The sequence below is a fragment of the Artemia sp. Qi Xiang Cuo genome, chromosome 9 (assembly GCF_049724085.1).
Source record: "Artemia sp. Qi Xiang Cuo chromosome 9, ASM4972408v1, whole genome shotgun sequence".
NCBI lineage: Eukaryota > Metazoa > Arthropoda > Branchiopoda > Anostraca > Artemiidae > Artemia > Artemia sp. Qi Xiang Cuo.
In genome coordinates this window covers 54,148,227-54,169,740 of record NC_142802.1, presented here as the reverse complement: position 1 = coordinate 54,169,740, position 21,514 = coordinate 54,148,227, and the positions used below count along the sequence as shown (strand labels likewise).

General features: G+C 36.2%; 1 protein-coding gene across 1 annotated transcript in view; it reads left to right on the top strand.

Annotated features, from left to right (window-relative positions):
* The first annotated feature begins 215 nt into the window (after positions 1-215).
* Positions 216-21,514, top strand: part of LOC148948814 (galactose-3-O-sulfotransferase 2-like) — a 29,619-nt gene continuing 8,320 nt past the window's right edge. The window contains exons 1-4 of the mRNA XM_089094096.1: positions 216-462; positions 2,764-3,059; positions 8,522-8,876; positions 9,574-9,753. Coding sequence (XP_088950222.1) covers positions 263-462; positions 2,764-3,059; positions 8,522-8,876; positions 9,574-9,753 — 1,031 coding nt within the window. The 5' untranslated portion in view covers positions 216-262. The remainder of the gene's footprint in view (positions 463-2,763; positions 3,060-8,521; positions 8,877-9,573; positions 9,754-21,514) is intronic.

Sequence of the window (21,514 nt, the reverse complement as noted above, 5' to 3'; positions counted from 1 at the left end):
CTTTTCTTTGAAAAACTTATTTTGTGGAAAAAGTTTTTTTGATTAATAGTAAAAAATTATCTAGGCGGCAACAATAACGTAGAATGCGTCTTCAGCTGTTGTTAATTGCGAGACTGACGTCATCAAACAGGTAATTCGCCTAGGCACATGTATTAACTTACTTTGTTTATGCATGAATACAAGACATTAATGTTTTGGCGTAGTAAGCTTTTCTTGTACCTCTTCAAACCTGCTTTCTGTGCGTGAAAAGAGAAGTTTAGCAATGTCTAACAGAACGAAGTTTTTTACTATAGTGGTTATTTGTGCATTTTCTTTAACGTGCATGATCTGCCTCAAAAGTTTCAATAAGAAAAATGCAGGTTTTTCCGCTAAATTTCGATTACAATGTGTATCAAAAAGGAAAGTTGGTTTTTTGAAAATTCATAAATGTGCAAGCTCAACTATTCAAAATATTTTTTTAAGGTAAGTAACTATTCAGGAAAATTTCTAACGAAGGAATTTCTGAAGTACTTGAGGAATTCTTAAATACAAATATGCTTTACATCAAGACAGAGCCTTCGTTTAAAGGACGGAGCAACAGGGGCGGATCCAGGATTTTTTAGGGGGGGGGGAGGGGCGAAAAATAGGTTGATCCGATAAACTTGTGTTAGGAGTAAATTTAATTAACGTAAACTGGCGTTAACTAAGTAAATTACACTACTTTAGTCTACGTTAGGGGGGGGGGGGCCCTCGCCCTCTGGATCCGCCATTGCGGACCAACAAGCATGTGTAGATATTTTCAATCTGTATTTTTGCCAATAATAATACTACTTACTCTACCTACCTACAAGTCACTGCAAGCACCAAGCCGTCTGAGGCCAACACAGCTACGTACGGAACTACCCAGAAAATTACGACATCCTCCCACCCCAACCGGGAACAACCTGCTTTTCGTTTGGCCCTAGACAGTTGACCGACAAGGATATTCTTTGGTGATATTTCATCCTTTATCCGCAGAACGTGCCTAACCATCTCAACCTTTCTCTCATTATAGCCCTAGAAAGTGGGAAGAACCACACTCTTTGTACAGCCTTATGTTTGAGATACGGTCAGTCAGTCGGGTACCCAAACAATACGTAGGCAATTTCTCTGGAAAACATCTAGCAAATCTTCTTCCATTTTTTGGAGCGTGTGGTCCGTTCAATAAATTTCTATCAAAAGGTAAGGATGTTGCAGCTTTTTTGAAACGAAATCCTGCGAAATTTTTTGTCTGTATTATTGAAGGCATAAAACAGGCCCGTGACTCTTCAACGCATTTGTCCCTCTGAACATAAACTTTTCAAAAGATATTCAGGCATTTTGTACCTTATTTGGGCTGGAATCATGCAAGACCTTTCAATGTGAATGATTGAAAGACCAATGAGTTTGAGGATCAAAACGACTCTGAGCCCCCTTTCCTCCGTCACTAAGTTTTTAGTTGAATGGTAGGCATGTGGCACATTTTTTCAACCCTAATTATGTAAAGATACGCAATATGCCCGATTGGTGGCACAGCGACCATCGCCCCGCACACGTTTCTTTACACACTGCCAACTTCAAGCAGAAGAGGAGGTAGTTTTTTTCCACACATTACCTTGGGATTTATAGGGAAGGTACCTTGGGCTAGTAGGCACCGCCAAGAAGGAACTGGGGGGGGGGTGCCAGCATTCGGGGAGCACTAAGACAATAAAAATCTCACTTTGAGTTCTAGATCCATGTGCCTTTACCCCTTTTTGTTCTCAGGTCTATTTAAAATTAAGTCATTTTCCTTTTAGGAAAGATGTTACTATTTGTTAACCTATTTGAATTGCCTTTGTTTATTAATTTTATAACTTTTCCTTAGAAAATTCTCCCTCTTGGGAAAATTTCTCAACGCCTTCCTTGCTTAGACCAGCGCCCCAAAGTTATGTTTCTCCTGTTTTAAAATATTGGAGCTTGCTTTGATGATCTTTAGAATCACGCTCCTTCAGAGGCGAGGCTGGGGTTTTCAGCACCCAGCAACAATGTTGGTTTTTGCTTCCTGCCCCCACCATCACTACCGCAATGTTAGTAAACAGAATAGTAAAAAACTCAGTTGGGCGTGCTCTCAGAGGCTGTGAATGGGGACAGCCACCCCTTTTCCCCCTTCTTGCTGCACCACTGAATTTTTTTCTCTGACCTATGCAGGAAAAAGCTCAGATCTACCTGAAACTGGTGGAGCTAGCGTCTTGGGCCCAGGGAATCTAGAGGAGGTTTTTTCAGAGGCTTAGGATACTTCTAAGCCCGACACACCTTCCGAACGAAAGTACTTGGGTTTGCTTGAAATTACATAGATCCAATCAAGAAAATTTTGGCGAAGAAAAAACAAATATAAGTGATTTTTGGAGATGTTGCTAGAAATAATATTCCGTAAACTGCTTAAACTTGGCAATCAATTAAGACTGACGACTCCTATCACTAAGCAAGTCAAGACAATCCTTTAATATTAGCAATCAGAATTATGGCTTCCGCTCCATGGGATGTCCCCGAGACCTTGAAGTAGCAGTCATGAGCTTTAAATCTCGGAAAGAGTACATACTAAACCTTACTCAAAAACTTAATAAAGTATATAGTTATTATCATTTGATATTTTAGGAATTTTTCCAACCTCAGAATTTTTCGTAAATAAATTATAGGATACTACAAAATTTCCCGTGACATCCTTGAGAATTAATTCCCAGTCATTAATTTATATTACTATTTGTTTAGTTGCGATTTTTATTTTAGGTATGCTTATTTGAATAACATCAATGTTGCCGTCCCACCAGAAGAATATAACAATTATCTTGGAAATCCAGATCACTTTGAAGCTAAAATGTTGAAGGATTCTCCTGGGCACTATCATGGATTTGAAATGTTTCTTTTGCACACGAGGTGGAACCATCAAGAAGTATCAAAAATACTTGGGCCTAATACGTTTTACGTAACTATTCTTCGTCATCCTGTTGATCTGTTTGAATCATTATTTGCCTACGGACATATGGATAAGTTCTTCGGAGGATCTTTAGTGGAGTTTGTTGAACGTATGCGTACAGTCGATTTATTTTATCTGCTAATTTGTTCCTTGTTTGAATCTCCGTTCTGTACTAGCGTGTAATGATGCAATGGGCGTATCCAGCAAGATCCAGGCGAGCAGGGGCGTCATTTGGGAGTGGCAAGGAGGGCAGTTGCCCCCCAATAATGTGGAGAAAAAAAATATTAGACATCCCATGCCCTTGGACTATCCAGATTTGGACCCCTCTTCCCCCCCCCCCCCCCCCAATAAAAATGCTGGAGATTTGCCCCTGCAGGTGAGTGTGTGGGACGATGAAGCTCCCCTCACAATAGACTCCTCCGCTACAAAACTGGGTATGAAATTACAAATAAACCTTGGGTTTTAACAAATGTAATAGTCCGGTTCGTAACCTGAGATATATCTATAAGTAGAAGATAATCTAGTAATGAGCGAACCGCGGCCCATAACGAACGACAATTAAATCACTAGTTTTAAAATATTTATTTAGTGGTTATGTTTTTTCAATCCCCACTGACTTGAAAACAATGAGTTTTATTCAAGTTCTGGTGGATAGTAATTTGTCATTACGATAAAAATATTCTGAGAATTTTGGAAAAAATAGTTTGAAACCGCCCAAAAGTAACATCAAATCCTAATTTATATAGCATCTTTGAAATTGCAGGGGACGAAAACCCTGAAACGGAAGCCTACCGATCCTGAAAAACAGGAAACTCGCCATTTTTGCACGGGTAGTAGTGCTTTATCCGTAAAACATTGGAAAAAGACTTATTTGAGGGGAAATTCAAATACACAATGCTCATTTTAAGTGAGTAAATAGATTTCATCACAGCAAACTGTTGTTTTCTGCCATTTTTGCTGCATACATCAGTTTTGTCAAAAGTGATACCACAAAGCTAGAAATTGTAAATTTAGGGATAGCCATTCCATGATCAATCATAGTCAGAAACCCTAATTTAATGAGTTATAGTCCCGCTCTTGAAAACTGCAAGAAATTTGATAGGAAGTTAAAAAATTTAGTGCCTCTTTTTTAGCCCTAAAAGATATTGCGCCCCAACAAAGTACTATTTTCTGCAATAAACCAACAATTTTGGCCAAGTAGGACTAAAATGCCGACGAGAAAAAATTCTGAGATCGCAAGTCGACCGAAAACTATTTGATATTAGCTATATGTATAAAGTCTACCTTATCTCGAAACTTTCTTCTTCACTTTTGGGTGCAATAGGAGTAAGTCCTTCCTCCCAAAAAAATTAAGTAAGCAAGACTGACAACAACACTTCAGACGAATGTAACCATTTCCAAATAAAATAAAAATAATAAAATTTAGCTTCGTAATGGAAATCGTATTTTCTTAATTGTCATTAAAAAAATTCTTTCGAAGATAAAGTTAGGTAGAATTTTTTTTCTTTGGTTTATTGTTTGGAAAAATGAACACTAAAAACGAGAAAAATTAACAATTAAAATAAATGTTTGTTTTTATGAAAGGGTGAAAATAAAACTTAAAACCAGCAAAAATTGTTGCTTCTAAGTCAGTACAACACATGTCTATAAAACCAGCTAAAAATGCACTTAATAGGATTTTTATAATGAATTCACTTTTGGCACGACTTCTGTCAAACGAGATCATTCCTTTTTTATTAAATATGTAAAGCCCACTGCTATTTTAGTACATCAAGCAAATAAAGCGATTTAGACATATGAAAATAAGCGAGGAAAGAAAATATTGAATGAAAAATAAAATAAAAAAAGTTAAGCCACTGGCTGACAAAATCCTCGTTTTCTCACCTTTTTGATTTTGTTTTTTTCATTTATTATTTTCTTTTCTCTCTTATTTTCATATGTCATGTATAGCCAATGTGGTCTTTGATTGTATTTAAAGCGATTTAGGTCAAAATAATCTTCGCTATGATTAAATTAAAACAGCAAGTTTTCTCAAATGAAAGTAAAGAGCAACATTAAAACTCGTAACGAAAAGATATTATTCTGTCGACCCCCCCCCCCCCCACTTTTCGCTAAATATTATTGTGCTTTAAGATTACTTCTTATTCCGATTCAGATGTGGTTAATCTCTGTTCTACTAATAAGGGTAGTCTGCACATAGGCTTGATCGGTACAAGGATGAGCGGCAACATCTACTAACTGTCTATTTGATTTTTCATGTATACTCTATGATTCTGCAAACGTATAATTTTTTTTGTTATTAAGGATTTTAGCCTGAGCTGTTTTTTTGTGGATCTCCGATCCTATCTGTTGGGGCAATCTCTGTCAAAATTACCTGGGGATATGCAGTGATAGTAAGTAGATTCCTTTTGTTTTTGTTGGAATCTACTTTTTTTCATTTGCGGAATGGTATATCACCCCACTATTACCTCCCTGTTTTATTCTTGCTGCATTTGATATGTCTTTTCTAATCTCAGAAAAATGTCCTGCTAACCTTCCCAGTTCTCCACTTGCTTCCGATTGTTTTCTTGTAAAAATTTCTTAAATCGCTTATGGTTTTTTCCTAAGTTTTGTTCTATTATTATTTTGTCTACAATTTCCCTTTTTATTTATTTTATTTAGTTCTCCGGCGTTTTATGTCATGGTATCTTCATGTGTTTCCAGCCATTTATGGCTTAGATCTTAGCCTAATTAGTATTGGAACTCTTTCTAAGGCTCCAAGTTCCTCTTTATTTCATTTCTGAATTTCAGACGGAAGTGTTCCGGAGATAGTTGAAATCGTGCAAAAATAGCTTCTTTCAGTTTTTGGAAGCCCTCGCGCAATAAATCAGCAAGATCACAAAGGCAGTTTGTGTCTGTTCTTTTTTTCAATGGGGTCTTCATATAACTGGCCTTCACTTTTCCTAGGCATCTAAGCTCACTGTAGAATGTGCTATTTCCCGATAGCACAACATATACTATAATACACTGCATGTTCCAGGAATAATTATTTTTGATTTTGGTGCTCGTTGTCCTCCCGCCTTTGAGATTATATTGGAGATCTCAGCATCCATGAGCTTGTTGGGAATTTACCCCCTGCATATGAATCTGTTATCTAACGAGCTGACTCAAATTATGTTTTTCGTCAACAGGCGATCTTTTCTCTACGCTTTTTCGACCCTGTTTTAAGCACATGTAAATCCAGGGTAGAGTTATATTTTCCTGGTATTGGTGGAAGCGAACTTCTTGTTGTAACCACCGTTAATCTATAATTATCAGTACTTGGCTTGCAGAGCTCTCCGATCGTTTTTGTTCTACTTGTGTCGTCTACAAGTAGCAACCCTTATGACCACTTTTTTTTTAAACTCTGTGTTCTCTCGGAACCCTTTCTAATTCTACCAATTTATCTCTTCTCTCGAGAGAACTGGGAAGTATTACCCACCTTGTAGGTACTTCCGTCATAAATCTCCATTTTCTACTACTATTGCAATTTTCCGGGAATACATTTCTGAAGTCGCGAGTCCTAATTTAGTTCGTCTCTAACTTCAAACTCTGAAATTCAATGCGTATAGTCTATAGGAGAAAAGCACACATATATTTATTAGGGTGCAATGAAAATCTTTTTAATGAATTAGCAGGACTGTAAAATACACAGGGCAAAACTACTCTGTATTGCAACATTTAATATATGAAGCTCAAATATGAGCTTCCCCCCCCCCACAGCAGATTCTCCTAAACTACCAAAATACTGACAGGTTTCTCCTAAAGGACTGGCTTCCTACCTTTCTTCATATCTCACAGCAAAATTTTCATGATTTTCCAAAAATAATCTTCAATTCTGAAGATTATACTGAATAGTCTGCTCAATTCACGTATTTAAATAAACGAAGCTCTATCCTTGTAAATATGGTGCTTTTAAACTCTTTTTTCAATTCTCTAGCTTTGACTGTATGTGTACAAAATTTATTATTTCTAATCTCAAAAACACATCAATCATCCACGAGAATTTCTTTCCCTGATCAAATTACTCAATTTCTGACGTCTATTTTCTCCAATTTGTTAGGTAACAGATCCCTTTAAGCTATGCCTAGCAATCATCCTGTCTACGATGTTTTTGACACTGTAATTGTCTTAATGCGTTAGTCCCAGGTTCTGGCTAGGCCCCCGAAATTTTAAGTCTAATAAGATGGTTCTTTGTTTTGTTGGTATTCACGTAATTTATATAGGCTACTCTTATACGCTAAAATAGCCTGTATCCTCAAAAAAAGCGGGTTTGCACCGCTGCAAACAGTGTTTTAGGTTTGGAAGGGGCTAAAAGTAAAACTGACGCTTACACTCTAATCCTAATTTGAAATATAACCTATACCAATTACTCCTTGTTGGCAATTTTTTTGTCGCTTAAAGAGAACTGTCCCGGAGAAACCTCACACTTGGAATCTGCCTGAGTCTCTGTTACTCAGTCATGACCTCAGCCTGCCACTCTCGGTACTAGGCTGGGGAAGGATATTCCATAGGTAAAACCAAACGGGTATCTCTTATCTATACTCCAAAAACCCATGATATATTCTATTCAGGCCTGGATTTACCAATAGGCCCACTTGGTTTGGATCTAGGATAGCAAAATGTAAGGGGGCGAAATAATTTATAACTGAGCTATTTTTTCTTAATAAGAACTGGACTGATATGATTATCGTCAAAGTGCCAGGCTCACTCCGCCGCTGCGCTGCCTATCCACAGAAAAGTGATTTTAATACAACACAGGAATTCTGTGACCACTTATAAACCGTGAGATTTTCCCAAGAATGACAGCTGAGAGTTCGGTATAACCGCTCTCTTTCGTTACTTTTGGCACATCAATCGCGTTTTGTTCAGTACTTCCAATTTCCCCGAATTTTTGCTGGATTTCTCTGATAAATTTGGCAAAAATGGAGCGGCAAAAACGCTTGGGCCTAGGAGTGCCAAAGCTGTAAATCCGGCCTTGCTTCTATCATAAAATATTCTTTATCGAAATAGGAGATGAACTCTCCTAAAACAAAAATCATGGCAAAACTTCCAAAACCTGAATATAGGCTAAGAAAAATGTATGTAGACGCAATAACTGGAAAAAACTTACTATTTGGTTCAACTTAAAAAATGGACTGAGAAAAAATATCAAACAAAAATATTTAGCAGCTTCTGAGCAGGTGTATCCCTTTGATGTTCTGACCGATCAAGGCCCATTGCGACATGAGGCAACTGCATGATCCTGCTCAATGAATTTTCCGCTACAATTTCGTCCAAACTTATCGTCTGAGCAAATTTCGAGTTTATTTTAATCAGCTGGCTTATTCATACAAGACGTAACAAGATTCTCGCGGAAAAAGGAAAGAATGAGTTTGAGAATATAATAAATTCCAAGAAAAAGAAATTTATCTGATAATCAGGGCAGAGGCCCAACATACACTATTGCTTAAAAAAAAAACAATAGTCAAAAAGAAATAAAATGAGAAACATTTTAATTATAACTAAATCACTCATTGTAATCCAAGTGTATCTTATCTCCTTTTCTTTTAGATCTTGAGAGAAACAATGTAACTGATATTCAAAGGATGCGTCTCAATGGTCGATATGGTTGGAATCAAATATCTTGGGACTTCGGATTAACGCCACGTGATTTTGTTCGGCCCAGGAAAATAAAAGACTTCATAAGATCGGTAGAAGAAAACTTTCACTTAGTGATGATCGCTGAACAAATTGAAAAATCCCTGGTTATACTTAAGAGATCCTTGTGCTGGTCCGTTGAAGACGTCACGAGTTTGAAGTTGAACGAGAGAAAAGCTGAAAATAAAGAGGAACTTTCAAAAAGACAGAGAGAAACTCTTGAGAATTGGCTTTCTGCAGACATGATGATATACGAATATTTCTCAAGGTGAGATTTGCTCTTTAGAATTCAACAATTTTTTTTCAAGATGATGTATTCAAAAAAAGCACTGCTCGCATTTTAAACGCTACTGAAAAACATAATTGGCATTCATTTGTCACGTCAAACTCCCAAATCTCTTCGTTTTGGAATTTGGGATAAAATGACCCCTCGTTCCGGTGGACAATAGTAAAATAATTTAAAATAATTTGCCAAATTATGGGGATTCAGTTAATAAGAATGACGAACTGAAAGAGTAAACATTCAGGTAAACAAATACTTTAAATGTTTGTTTACAATGTCAATTCCTCAGAATTCCTCAAGAACTCCTCAGAAGACTCAAATCCTCAAGTTTCATTGCTCGAAAATAGCTCGCTCTTAATGTCTAAAAGGGAAAACCCTGGGAAAGAATATTTCAAAAGTGGCTTTGCCTGGTGCAGTTCATCCTTCTGGAAATTTCTTTCTTGGGGAGTAATTTAATCAAAACCAGAGGTTGGCTTCTTCAATAGAAGGTATAAATTGCACATAAATCCCAGAAAACAAACTGGGAAAAGGACTGGGCTTGTAGTGTGCATTTAATGTTAACGTTACAGTAAAATTGGAACACGCGATTTCAGAATGTCAGTTAATGTATATAACTTTGTTAACATTGCTATATCACAAAATAACAATATAAACCATACAGTGTTACTCCATGTCTTTACAGAAGATTTGAAGAGAAGGTGAGCGAGTTTGACTCTGTTTATTTGGGCCAAGAAGTGGAAAGACTGAAGAAAGCCAATGAAATTGTTAAAAGGAACTGTGTTTTGGGTTTAAACGAGCCCGACAAAATTAACAACTTGAAGAGCCGACCTTACAGCGACGAAGTGATTGCTGTTCAAGTCAGGTAAGTATCTTTTTTTTTAGACTAATAAATGCGAAACAATAACATGGAATATAATCTTTTTTATATCAGGAGGACATTTTGCGGCCACTTTTGTTGCAAACTATGTAAAACCATCGACGCTATCCCATATCCGAGATCAAAGCTATATGTCAGATTGACGAACCCCCGTTCGTTCCTTTGACTTTTAGCATGGCTCCTGTCAAAAACATCACGAATATTTCCTAAAGTTTGAAGAAAAAAAGTGATAGTAGATCAGTACAAACATAGCGTGTTTCCTTGACAGTGCCATCTATTTAAAAATAAAAATAATTTACTTATTACCCATAAAAATACTATACAGTTATTAAAATGTGGAGTAAAACAATTAAATGCATACAAAGAATACTAAACATACAAAAACCGAAAAATAATGACCATAGAAAAAAATTTAACATTAAATAAACACAAGAATCAAATAAACACACTCACAAAAAAAGAACTATTGAGAAATGAAAAATTTTAAGCATTAAATACACACAAGAAATGAAATTCACAAAAAAAATACAACAAACGAAAGATAACTATAGAACAAATTAACAAGACGATTATGCGGAGGAAGTCCATCAAGATCAGTACCCGAAAGCATCCTGTGAAGCTTTTCCAACTTCAATGTTATATCAGGTATATTATATTTATTTATTAGAATCCGGTTACATGTCCAAGGAGGAATGAAAAGAAGAAACTTGCATTATCTGAAATAGCTACTCCGGATTCTTTTTAAATAAATTTTTCCCAGGATGGGGTAATTTCCTTCCGTGTAAAGGACTGATTGATCGTAGTGTGTATAATAATAGAAATAAAAATTGAAATCTGAATAATGAATAGCCTATACAATCCACGTAACGAAGATGCTTTGAATTGGCGTAACCTTAAACAAGCCCGATGCAATGCTTTTTATTCAATAATTTGATCAACAATTTTTTTAATATAGCTTAGTTTACACCGTCTAAAGGCGTTGCTCTCTTGGCAAGATTAATTTTTAGAAATGTTTTCGGAAAATTAATATTTAAAAAAAAAGAAAAGAGAAGTCTAAGACGAGCGTTCTATAATGATTCAAACCCAAAACGACTAGAAATTACTATTAGTTAAGGAATGTATTCTAAAACAAACAGAAAAGAAAAAAATCACGTAAAAAATAAAAGCAGCAGGTACTACTATAGATGAATATTTTAATCCTGAAATGGACAGAAATTCAAATAAAAGACCAAGCCGAAATAGAAAAAAAAAACCATCAGAAATTACTACAAACGGAATAGGGCTACTTCCCCATAAACGCTCTAAAAGCCTAGCGTCATTTGTGCTTTACTGAAAAAGATCAGTATTTTAATAAATGTGTTTTTTATTTATCATAATAACAAAAACAAAACAAAAAAATAATTTTACAAGGCTAATCAGGATCCAGAAGTAAGAGTGATTCTACTTCCCCTCCCTCAAATACCTTCAGAATCGCTTCAGTGTCATTTGCGTTTTAGCGAAATTTCCCCATAACAACCATAGAGTCAATTTAGTTCGTTTCAATACCTAATCAAGCATCTTTCGGGTCTTTTAAGGGTTCAAGGGCTAAATAACGTAAACAGATTGGAATTTAGCCCTCACATAAGTAAATCTAAAACACTATTATGCCAAGCAAGAGAGCCGCCAGCGGATACTTTCACATTTTTAACCGCACATCATTTCTAAGTAAAAAATAGAATCACTATAATAATCAAGATAACTCGTAAGAAAAAATTAAAATAAACTGATTTACAATATATGATGATGTCAATTCCGGAAAATTTCCGCAATTTTTGATATTTCAACGTTATAATTTTAAAGAGAAACTTTTACAATGTCTTTTATTTTCAGTAAAACACAAATGAAGCTAAAGGCTTTAAATCGTATAGGGGGTGGTAGTCCTACTCCTTTTTGTCGTAATTTCTGTTTGTTTTAATATCGTCTTGAGTATTCGTTAAAGTATAAATTATTATAAGACGCTAGTCCTAGGTTTTAATATGGTTCTTTACGTTTCTTTTGAAAAATTTTTTTTTGCGAAAACTTTTCTTAAATTAACTTTTGCTCGTTTTTAATTGACATCTTTTTATAGCTGCTTAATCTTAGGAATATGTTGAATACTGTTCCAGTTTTTCGGCTTATGAATCAAAATGTAGGATTGCAATGCAAATTTTGGATAAAATTAGAACATCCAGTCAAAGTTTTTCATCAAAATAATGCTTGCAATAAATTTGCAGTAAAAGTCTTATTAGTACCGATTTTGGGTGGATGGAGAAGGGCATTCCTATTCACATGAGTTGAAAACCTGCGTAATTTTTTGTCTTTTAAAGAGCTGAAGTCATCATTATTCTCATCCTGTAGGCATACTCGGATATACGTTCAAGTATCTTAATACACCATGCTATGCATTAGATGAGTATTTTTGTATTGTAAATGATGGTTGTTCAAATGCAGCAATGACAAGGTCATTTATTAAAATTTTGTGTCTTAAAAAAAGACGAATCAATCAATTATATCAATCAATTATATCAATCAATATATCAATTATATCAATCTAATAGAACAGTATATACAGTTTATGCATGCTTTTGTTTCTAAATGAATTTTTTTTTTCGTAATCATCAGTTTTTTTTCTCAATGTCTATGAACATACAGTCAGTAACACGATCAAATGGACAGCAGATTTTTCAATAATGGAAATTTTTCCCTATATTAATATGAAATCTTTGCACTTTAAAGCATACAGTATACCATAATGCTATTATTTAATTGGATAGAACAATTTTGGAGTAAAATGAAGCCTATGGCCCAAAGATTTTTCAAAGAATTACATTTTAAAAATCTACTAATGAGATGTAACACATAATCCTATGTAAAGTCAATTAAGTTGTAGTTCTAATAGAACAGTATATACAGTTTATACATGCTTTTGTTTCTAAATGAGTTCTTTTTGGTAATCATCAGTATTTTTCTCAATGTCTATGAACATACAGTCAGTAACAAGATCAAACGGACAGCAGACTTTTCAATAGTGGAATTTTTTTTCCATAGTAAGATGACATCTTAGTACTTTAAAGTATACAGCAAACCATATTTCTATAAATGGTTCATTAGCCTTGACAAGTTTGATAGATTATTTTCTCTTGTTAAGTTTTTACAAGTCGTAATTTTTAGACGTATAAAACTGGATAAAGTGACTTTTCTTTGAATCAATTAATACAACCAAATTTGTTCCTTCGCTTTGTCCTATTTGAGGTCATTTTAGTTCAGTAGTTTCAATTGATGTGTCTGCATGACCATGGCTTAAATCTTCAAAGTAGATCAGCTTCAAAAAACAATTCAAAATTTTTACCTAGGAACCGGTAAAACTGTATTCATTCTCCAAAATTTATTATTCTTTTTAAGTTCCCCCTGATCCGGTCTATTTTCCGTAAAAGCCGTTTTGATAATCTGGATCCATAGTTTCTTTCGAGTCAGCTCTTCCCCTCCCTCTGAGTTAAAGTTTGAGATACACTTGACCCCTAACACCCTTGGAAAATTTAAATATATCCCTCAGATAATGCAGATATGCACCAAAAACAGATTCTAGCCCAACAGAGGCTCTTAGTGCCTTAAATTAACTGGAGGCCAATTCTCTGTATCCTTTCTCTCTGCCCCTGCCCCCAAGTTGACGTTTTGTCAACTTGGATGTCTAACTTTTCCCAAAAATTTCATCTTTATTTTAATATTTGTTCCCAGGAATTTACAGATTCGCGATTTTGATCACAAGGCAAAACATAGTGTCTTGATTTATCAATTTTGCTATTTAACTCTGAATAGGTAATAGGCCCCCTACCTGAATAGGTAGAGGATCACAGTACACAAACATTTAGGTGGATTGAAGAAAATAAGTTTTTAGCTGTTCCCAACCCCAAGTCAAAAGTTGAAGTCAAGTAGGTCTTCCCAAAACTCTCTGAAAGTTTAAATCTAATACCCCGAGTAATTCTAGAGGTATTACTGATACGCTATTTTCATAACCTCGTACCGTATACTACTACTACTACTACTACTAACAAAAACTCACTGCAGCACCAAGCCCCCTAATGCCAACACAGCCGTGCACTCTCTTCTTCCATCCAATATATTCAAAGCTTCCATCTTCACACCGTCCCAAGAAGTCCCAGTTTCCTTGAATCTTTTTTTATGACCTTTTCCCAGCCCATTCAGGGACGACTTGAGGAAACACAGCTTTGCACGCTCCTCTCTCCCCCAATATACTTGAAGCTTCCCTTTTAACACCATCCCAAGCAGTCCCAGTTTTCTTGAATATTCTGACGACCTCTTCCAAGTCCATTCAGGGATGACCTGCTTTTCACTCTGAATTAGCTGGTTGACCGAAAAGGACGATCTTTGGTAGTGTAATTTTTCAGGCGCAGAACCTGTCCTAGCCATCTCAATCTCACGATCATTATAGCCCCAGAGATCTGGATATAACCACATTTTTCGTGCTGCGTATTGTCTGAAATATGCTGAGTCAGGCCTATGTCCAAGAGAATCCGTAGACGATTCTCTGGAAAACATTTAATAATTGTTCCTCCGTCTGTCGAAGCCCTCACGTTTCAGAACCATACCTGACAAGTGTCATCACTGTAGCTTCCAATATTCTAATTTCGTTAAGTAGATTAGATTAGTTAGTAGATTAGTAAAGTTTGGTAGCTTCCAAACTCTTTTTCAATTGAAAAAAAAAAAAAACCTGGGCCTTGGCTACTCTACTTTTAACATCCTTCACTACATCCACCATCTTTACTAATTATTCATGTTTACTAATTATTACTAATTATAAATTTTTTTACTTTTAAGACTTTAATAAATCAAATAATATTTACATTTTGATTACTAAATATCAGTATATGTATATTAAACTGACAATGCACATTCATTTGTATTTTTTTCAGTAAAGTGCAAATTATGTTCTAGCCTTGGGAAGGCATAGGGGTTTTGAGCCCAACTTATGTTAATTTCTGCTTGTTTTGAGTCTGACTCGTTTATTTATTGTAATTTCTGTTCGTTTTGGATTTCATTTATTTATCGATGCTGATTTGTGGTATTTTCACGCTTGGTAGATTATTTGATTTTATTTTTGCTCATTTTTTGTTTAATGGAGTTCTTTACTTTTCTTTAAAAAACTTATTTTGTGGAAAAAAGTTTTTTAATTAATTTCTGTTCGTTTTATATTGACATAGTCTTTCCAAGATTAGAATCTTAGAAGCTACAGTGATGACAGTGGTCAAATATGGCTCTGAAGCATGGACGCTCCGAAAAGCGGATGAAGATTTGCTTGATGTTTTCAAGAGAAATTGCTTAAGGATTGTTCTTGGTACCCGGCTGACTGACCGTATTTCAAACAATAGGCTATATGAAATATTTGGTTCAATACCGCTTTCTAGGTCTATAATGAAAGAAAGGTTGAGGTGGTTAGGGCATGTTGTGCGGATGAAGGATGACAGATTGCCGAAGATTGTTCCTTTCGGCAAACCATCAAGGGACAAACGGAAATTAGGTCGTCCCCGTCTGGGATGGGAGGACGTCATAAAGAAAGATTTAAAGGAAATGGGACCTTCGTGGGCGGGTGTAAAAAGGCAGGCTTTGAATAGATTGGGGTAGAGGAGGATTGTGCTGTGTTGGCCTCAGGCGGCTTGGTGCTGCGGTGAGTTGTTAGTAGTAGTAGTAGATAGCTTGGATACACTTCCGCTATTTTGATTTGCTTAAATTTTATGAGCAGAAATAGCCCCGAAAGTTTGAACATAATACCCTCAGTCGTTCTTTTTTTTTTTTTTTTTTTTTTTTAAATCCCACCTCCTCTCCTCTCAGTGGCACTAACATTTAAAAAAAACAACTTTTGAAAATTACAAAAATCTAAATGCCACCTACACTCTACAATTTACTAAAATTAGCAGCCAAAGAGTGGTCTTCGCATTATTGTACTTCTACTAAAATAATTTTTAATCCAAATTAACAATAAAATAAAATTCTCTCCCGCAGAGAGGACGTCCCCCCTCCACAGGAAGTCCCCGCTTGCGGTGGCCATTTACAACAACAGACAAAATTTTCTCAAATTCCAATTCTGGAAAAAAGCCACTACTAAAAAAAAAAAAAAAATATATAAAAAAAATATCCCAATAAAAAATAAATAAAAAAACAACAAAAAGCCCCAAAAAAACCCTCTTTTACATTATCATTTCAGCTTATTTTTACAACACACAAAAATAAACACACTAATATTTATGAAAAACAAATAAGCTGAAATGACCACCAAACCCCATTTTTAAACTTCATTTTTTTTCATTTTTTCCTTTTTTGGCTGCTAATAATAAAAAAAAAACAATTATCAATAATTTTCTTTAAACTACCTTACTGGCAACGCTGTTTTCTCACTCACTCACGCAAAAAAACTATCTCTTACCAATAAAAAACTCAAACTCTCTCCACTACTTACTTTCTCACTCTCTTTTTCCACCCACCATATTTACAAAAAAAAATTCATAATTCAAAATCAAAAAAATACTCTCTCCACTCATTTCTTATCTTCAGGTAATTCCATTTTCTTCTCAATTAAACTCCTAAAACCCACTAAACACACCACTTTCTTTCTTTTCCTTCTACTCCACACATAATGACACATATTTCCAATAATATAACACAGAGAATTTTTCTTTTTCACTTCCAAATCCGAATTTATGTCAAATTTCACCAGCTTCTTCTTTTCTTCATCACTTTGAACTTTAATTTTGCACTTTTCGCTTAAATCAAAAACAAACTGAAAAGTTCCCTTATTTTCATTGCACTTGATGATTTGGTGGTCTAAACCATCTTCCACTACTTTAAAACGAAAAAAGCATTTTTTATGTTCATTTCTCAGGAAGCCTGACAGTCTAGTTCGGCAAGGCAGAATCATACGTATGACTTGAAACATAAGCCTTCTCACTTTTGGTTCCATGGGGAAAGAATGTAGATTTCTAAAGGCATTTTCAAAATTTACAAATGGTTCTTTTTCTTTTACATGATATCCATTATTTTCCTCTTCGGGAGTTAAAATCCTGGTCATCTCAGTTTTTATTTCTGTACTATCTGCCATGAGAAGCCCCTTCTCTTGCAGTTGCTTTAATATCGGGAAAGAATCTTTCATGAAAATTGGGACGTTTGTGTCTGAATTTGTTGAATTAGGATTGTTTAGTAGGGGAACCAACCACTCTCTGGTCATTTGAAAGTGTTCTTGTAGTCCATTTAAAAATGTAAGTGTCATTCTAGCAAGCATATTTTGGCACAGTTTTCTAAAATCCAGTACTCCTAGACCTCCCGATTCCTTTGTGCAAAAGAGCAACTTCTTACTCAGTTTTTCTAGCTTACCGCTCCATATAAAACGCCCCATGTAGGTTTCAATTTTCTTTGATATAGGTTCCAGGAGGGGCATTACTGGGGCCAGATAAAGTATTCTTGATACACAATAAATGTTGCTGAAAGTTGATCTCTGGAACAAGGAAAGATTCCTGCCTCTATCTTCGCCACATAGCAAACACTGAATCTCGAGTACTTTCTTTTCCCATGCGTTCTGCCAGCAATTTCCTCTGACTCCACGCCAAGTGTCTTTACTCAGTCGTTCTTGGGATACTGCTGAGATGCCTTATTAGGAATTAGCATTAACACAGTGCATTTTGATTTAATCTTATGGCAACATTTAGTTTTTAAACATAAAGGCAAGTGGGAGGGTGGGCGTGGGATGGGGATTAGTTTCCCTCCAATCACTTTCGACTATTAAAAAGGGCATCAGCCTTTTCTATTTTCAATCGAACGAGCCCTTTACGAAGTTCCTACGACAACTCCTTCGATACAAAGTTCCCGAATCTAAACAACAACAACAACAAAAAAACAATACATTATACTCACATTGATCTTTACTATAAAACGCGTTCTATAAAAACCTTATATGCCCCCAGGGCATAACTTACAACCCTTGTCCTGACGGCTGTGGGGGAGTTTTCTCCTCAGAAACATAATTTATATCTGGAAATCAACAACGCTGATCAAAATGGCTATCTAAAAAAATTGATTGGATGAGTTTGGGGGAAAGGTTGGCGAGAGAGGGGGGTTAGTTGCCCTCAAATCACTTTCGACTATTAAAATGGGCACTAGACCTTTGAATTTCCAATCGAATGAGCCCTTTTTCAAGTTTCTACGACAAAGATTTCAATAAAAATTATGCCCCCAGGGCATAACTTATAACCCTTGCCCTGAAGACTGTGGGGGGAGTGTTCTGCTCAAAGATTTAATTTCCTGAACTTTAAACTGCGTGGAACAAAATGGCTATCTAAAAATTTCGATTGGATGTGTTTAGGGAAATAGGGGGCGTGGAAGGGGTGTTATATGCCTTCCAATCACTTTCGATTGTTAAAAAGGGCAGTAGCAATTTCATTTTCCAAACGATTCAGCCCTTTTTGAAGTTTCTACGACAACGCATTCTATAAAAACCTTATATGCCCCCAGGGCATAACTTACAACCCTTGCCCGGAGGGCTGTGAGGGGGCTGTCATCCTCAAAGATCTAATTTACAGAACTTAAAACTACATAACTACATCACTTAACTGGTGGGCGTGGAAAGGGTGTTAGTTGCCTTCCAATCACTCTCGACTATTAAAAAGGGCACAAGCCACTCCAATTTCCAGTACGGTCAGCCCGTGTCAAGTTTTTGGCGACAACTTTTTTCATAAGGAGTACCCTGCTTCAGAGGAAAACAAATAATAAACAATAGATCGTGCCAAAATCGTTCTTGTAAGCCATCAGATCATAACTTAAAACTCTTGCCCCGAGGGTTGTGGGGGAGTATCCTCTTCAAAAACATATTTTCTATTCAGAAATCAACTACGCTGAACAAAATTGCTATCTCAAAATTTTTATTGGATGGGTTTGGGGGAATGATGGGCGTGGGGGGGGGATAGTTGCCCTCCAATAACTTTCGACTATTAAAAGGGCACTAGCCATTTGAATTTCCAATCGAATGAACCTTTTTTGAAGTTTCTACGACAACGCCTTCTGTAAAACGTTATTTGCCCCCAGGGCATAACTTACAACCCTTGCCCTGAAGGCTTTGGGGGAGTGTCCTCCTCAAAAACATAAATTCTATCTGAAAATCAACTACGCTGAACAGAATGGCTATCTCAAAATTTTGATTGGATGTGTTTCGGGAAATGGTGGCCGTGGAAGGGGTGTTAGTTGCCTTCCAATTACTTTCGAATAATAAAAGCGCACAAGCGACTTTAATTTCCAATTGAATGAGCCCTTTTTGAAGTTTCTACGACAACTTCTTCGATACGAAGTACCCTGCTTCAAAGGAAAAAAAAATAATAAATAATACATTATGCCAACATCGTTCTTATATGCCCTTAGGGCATAACTTAAAATCCTTGCCCCGAGGGTTGTGGGGGAGTGTCCTCCTCAAAAACATAATTTCTATCTGGAAATCAATTACGCTGAACAAAATGGCTATCTCAAAATTTTTATTGGATGTGTTTCGGTTAAAGGTGGGCGTGGAAGGGTGTTAGTTGCCTTCCAATCACTTTCGATATTAAAAAGAGCACAGGCCACTCCAATTTAGAATTGAATGAGCCCTTTTAGAAGTTTCTACGACAACTTCTTCGATACGAAGCGCCCTGCTCTAAACGAAAAAAAAATAATAAATAATACATTGTGCCAACCTCGTTCTTATATGCTGTCAGGGCATAAATTAAAACTCTTGTCCTGAGGGATGTGGGGGGTGTCCGTCTCAAAAAAATATTTTCTATCTGGAAATCAACTACGCTGAACAAAATGACTATCTCAAAATTTTGATTGGATGTGTTTCGGGGAATGATGGGCGTGGGGGCGGGCTAGTTCCCCTCCAATCACTTTCGACTATTAAAAATGGCACTAGCTACTCCGATTTCCAATTGAATGAGCCTATTTCGAAGTTCCTACGGCAACTCCTTCGATACGAAGTGCCCTGCTATGGAAAAAAATAAATAATACATTGTGCCAACATCGTTCTTTACTTAGGCAGCGCGTTTGCGCTGCCTATGATTAACCAAACCAATTTCGTTTTCGCATATAGCACTAATCAATTTAATGTATTTATTTGGTACACTATTTCGGCTGTCTTCTGCCAAAACCAAGTATCTACACTTTTCAAGTTTCGAGAAAATCGTAAAATAGTGATTTTTTCATTTTCTAAGCTGGAATAGCTGATGACGATACACAACTTCGTCAATAGGTATTCCGGAGTCGGCTTAGTAGGGAGAAGTATTTTTTTTCAGATTATTTTTTTTTAATTTCAGTAAATGTAGATACTAGGTTTTGGCAGAGTTTTTTTTGCTAATAAACTGAGTATTCCACCGCCAAAACCTAGTATCTGCACCAAATTGTATTTTAAAAAAGATCTTCAAGTAACAATGAAGACAAACTGCTTCTTCGAATAAAAAGAAAGGAGAACTGTACCCATAGCTTATCAGAGAGGTTTATTCTTCATATGGGTCGTCTTCATCCTCGATGAGATCTAGGCTTTCATCGGAAACCGGAAGGGTCCTTCCAAAATTTCCTTCGATTTGCCGGCATCATCAGACACAATTTGTTAACAATTGAAGCTTTTTTTCTGGCTTTGAACACCCCTCGGAAAAGAGTTGGGCTCGGGAAGCTGTTTGATATTGAATTTCTTCTGAAGAAACAAGAATTACTCTTCCTTTCCGTCGAAATTTTGGAGGAATTTTATACCACAGATCTTCTTTTGAAAGATAGCTGCAAAAATTGAGTATAACTTTAGTAAAGGCGAATCCTTTTTACCAGGCTTTGTTCTCTTGGATTTCCAATCTCTTAAATCCTTCAACTCTATTGCAGAAATCCCTTTCCTGCAGTTTGCAACACACTCAAAAAAGTCAGGAAAGTCATAGCATTTCCCCTTTTTTTCTCATTTTAGTTTCAATGTTGCCGTGTATGCCGTCTGCTGCACTGTGAATGTGCCTTTTGTCAGATAATTTAACGTTATCCTCTTGGACCCTTCTTCTCTGTTGACCATCATCACAAGAGAAATATAAAGCACCCAGTTCTTATTCTGACTGGAACAATTGTCCATCCAGAATATGAATTCCTGCACATCCCTGTATGCTGTAACTACAGTATAAACAGAATCCACTGTTTTTTGGAACCCCTGCCCCTCAAAGCTTTGTGCCACAACATAGAAAAAGACCGGCCTTTTCCAACACACGCTGCTTCATACTCCTCGACACAGGTAAAGGTCTTTTTTAACACAACAAAATGACTAAGAAATATTTCTTCTTGATTCCCTGGCATGCCGAGTAATAGAGTCATTTTTTGTTTGTAAAATGGTAATACACATACTTCAGTTTCTCGAATACCGGCTCCGTCACGTTGATGAGGCAACGTGACGTCTTGTTTTGAATAGCCTTCCTTGCCTGTTTAATGTGTTCTTGCCAGTTTTGCCTGGAAACATCAGCATCGTGAATCTTATTTGCAGCAGCAGAAGAAGGTTCAAATTCTCAAATAAAACCTTCATCGCTGCTGTTTTCTTTGCTTCTATCATCGTTCTCCATGAGATTGTACTTTTCACACTCAGGACAAACATCACATGCTGGCATCTTTAGCGAAATGTTCATTTCTTTCAACTGCCGTCTGTAAGTCTCGTGCGACACAACTGGTACTGGATTCTTAG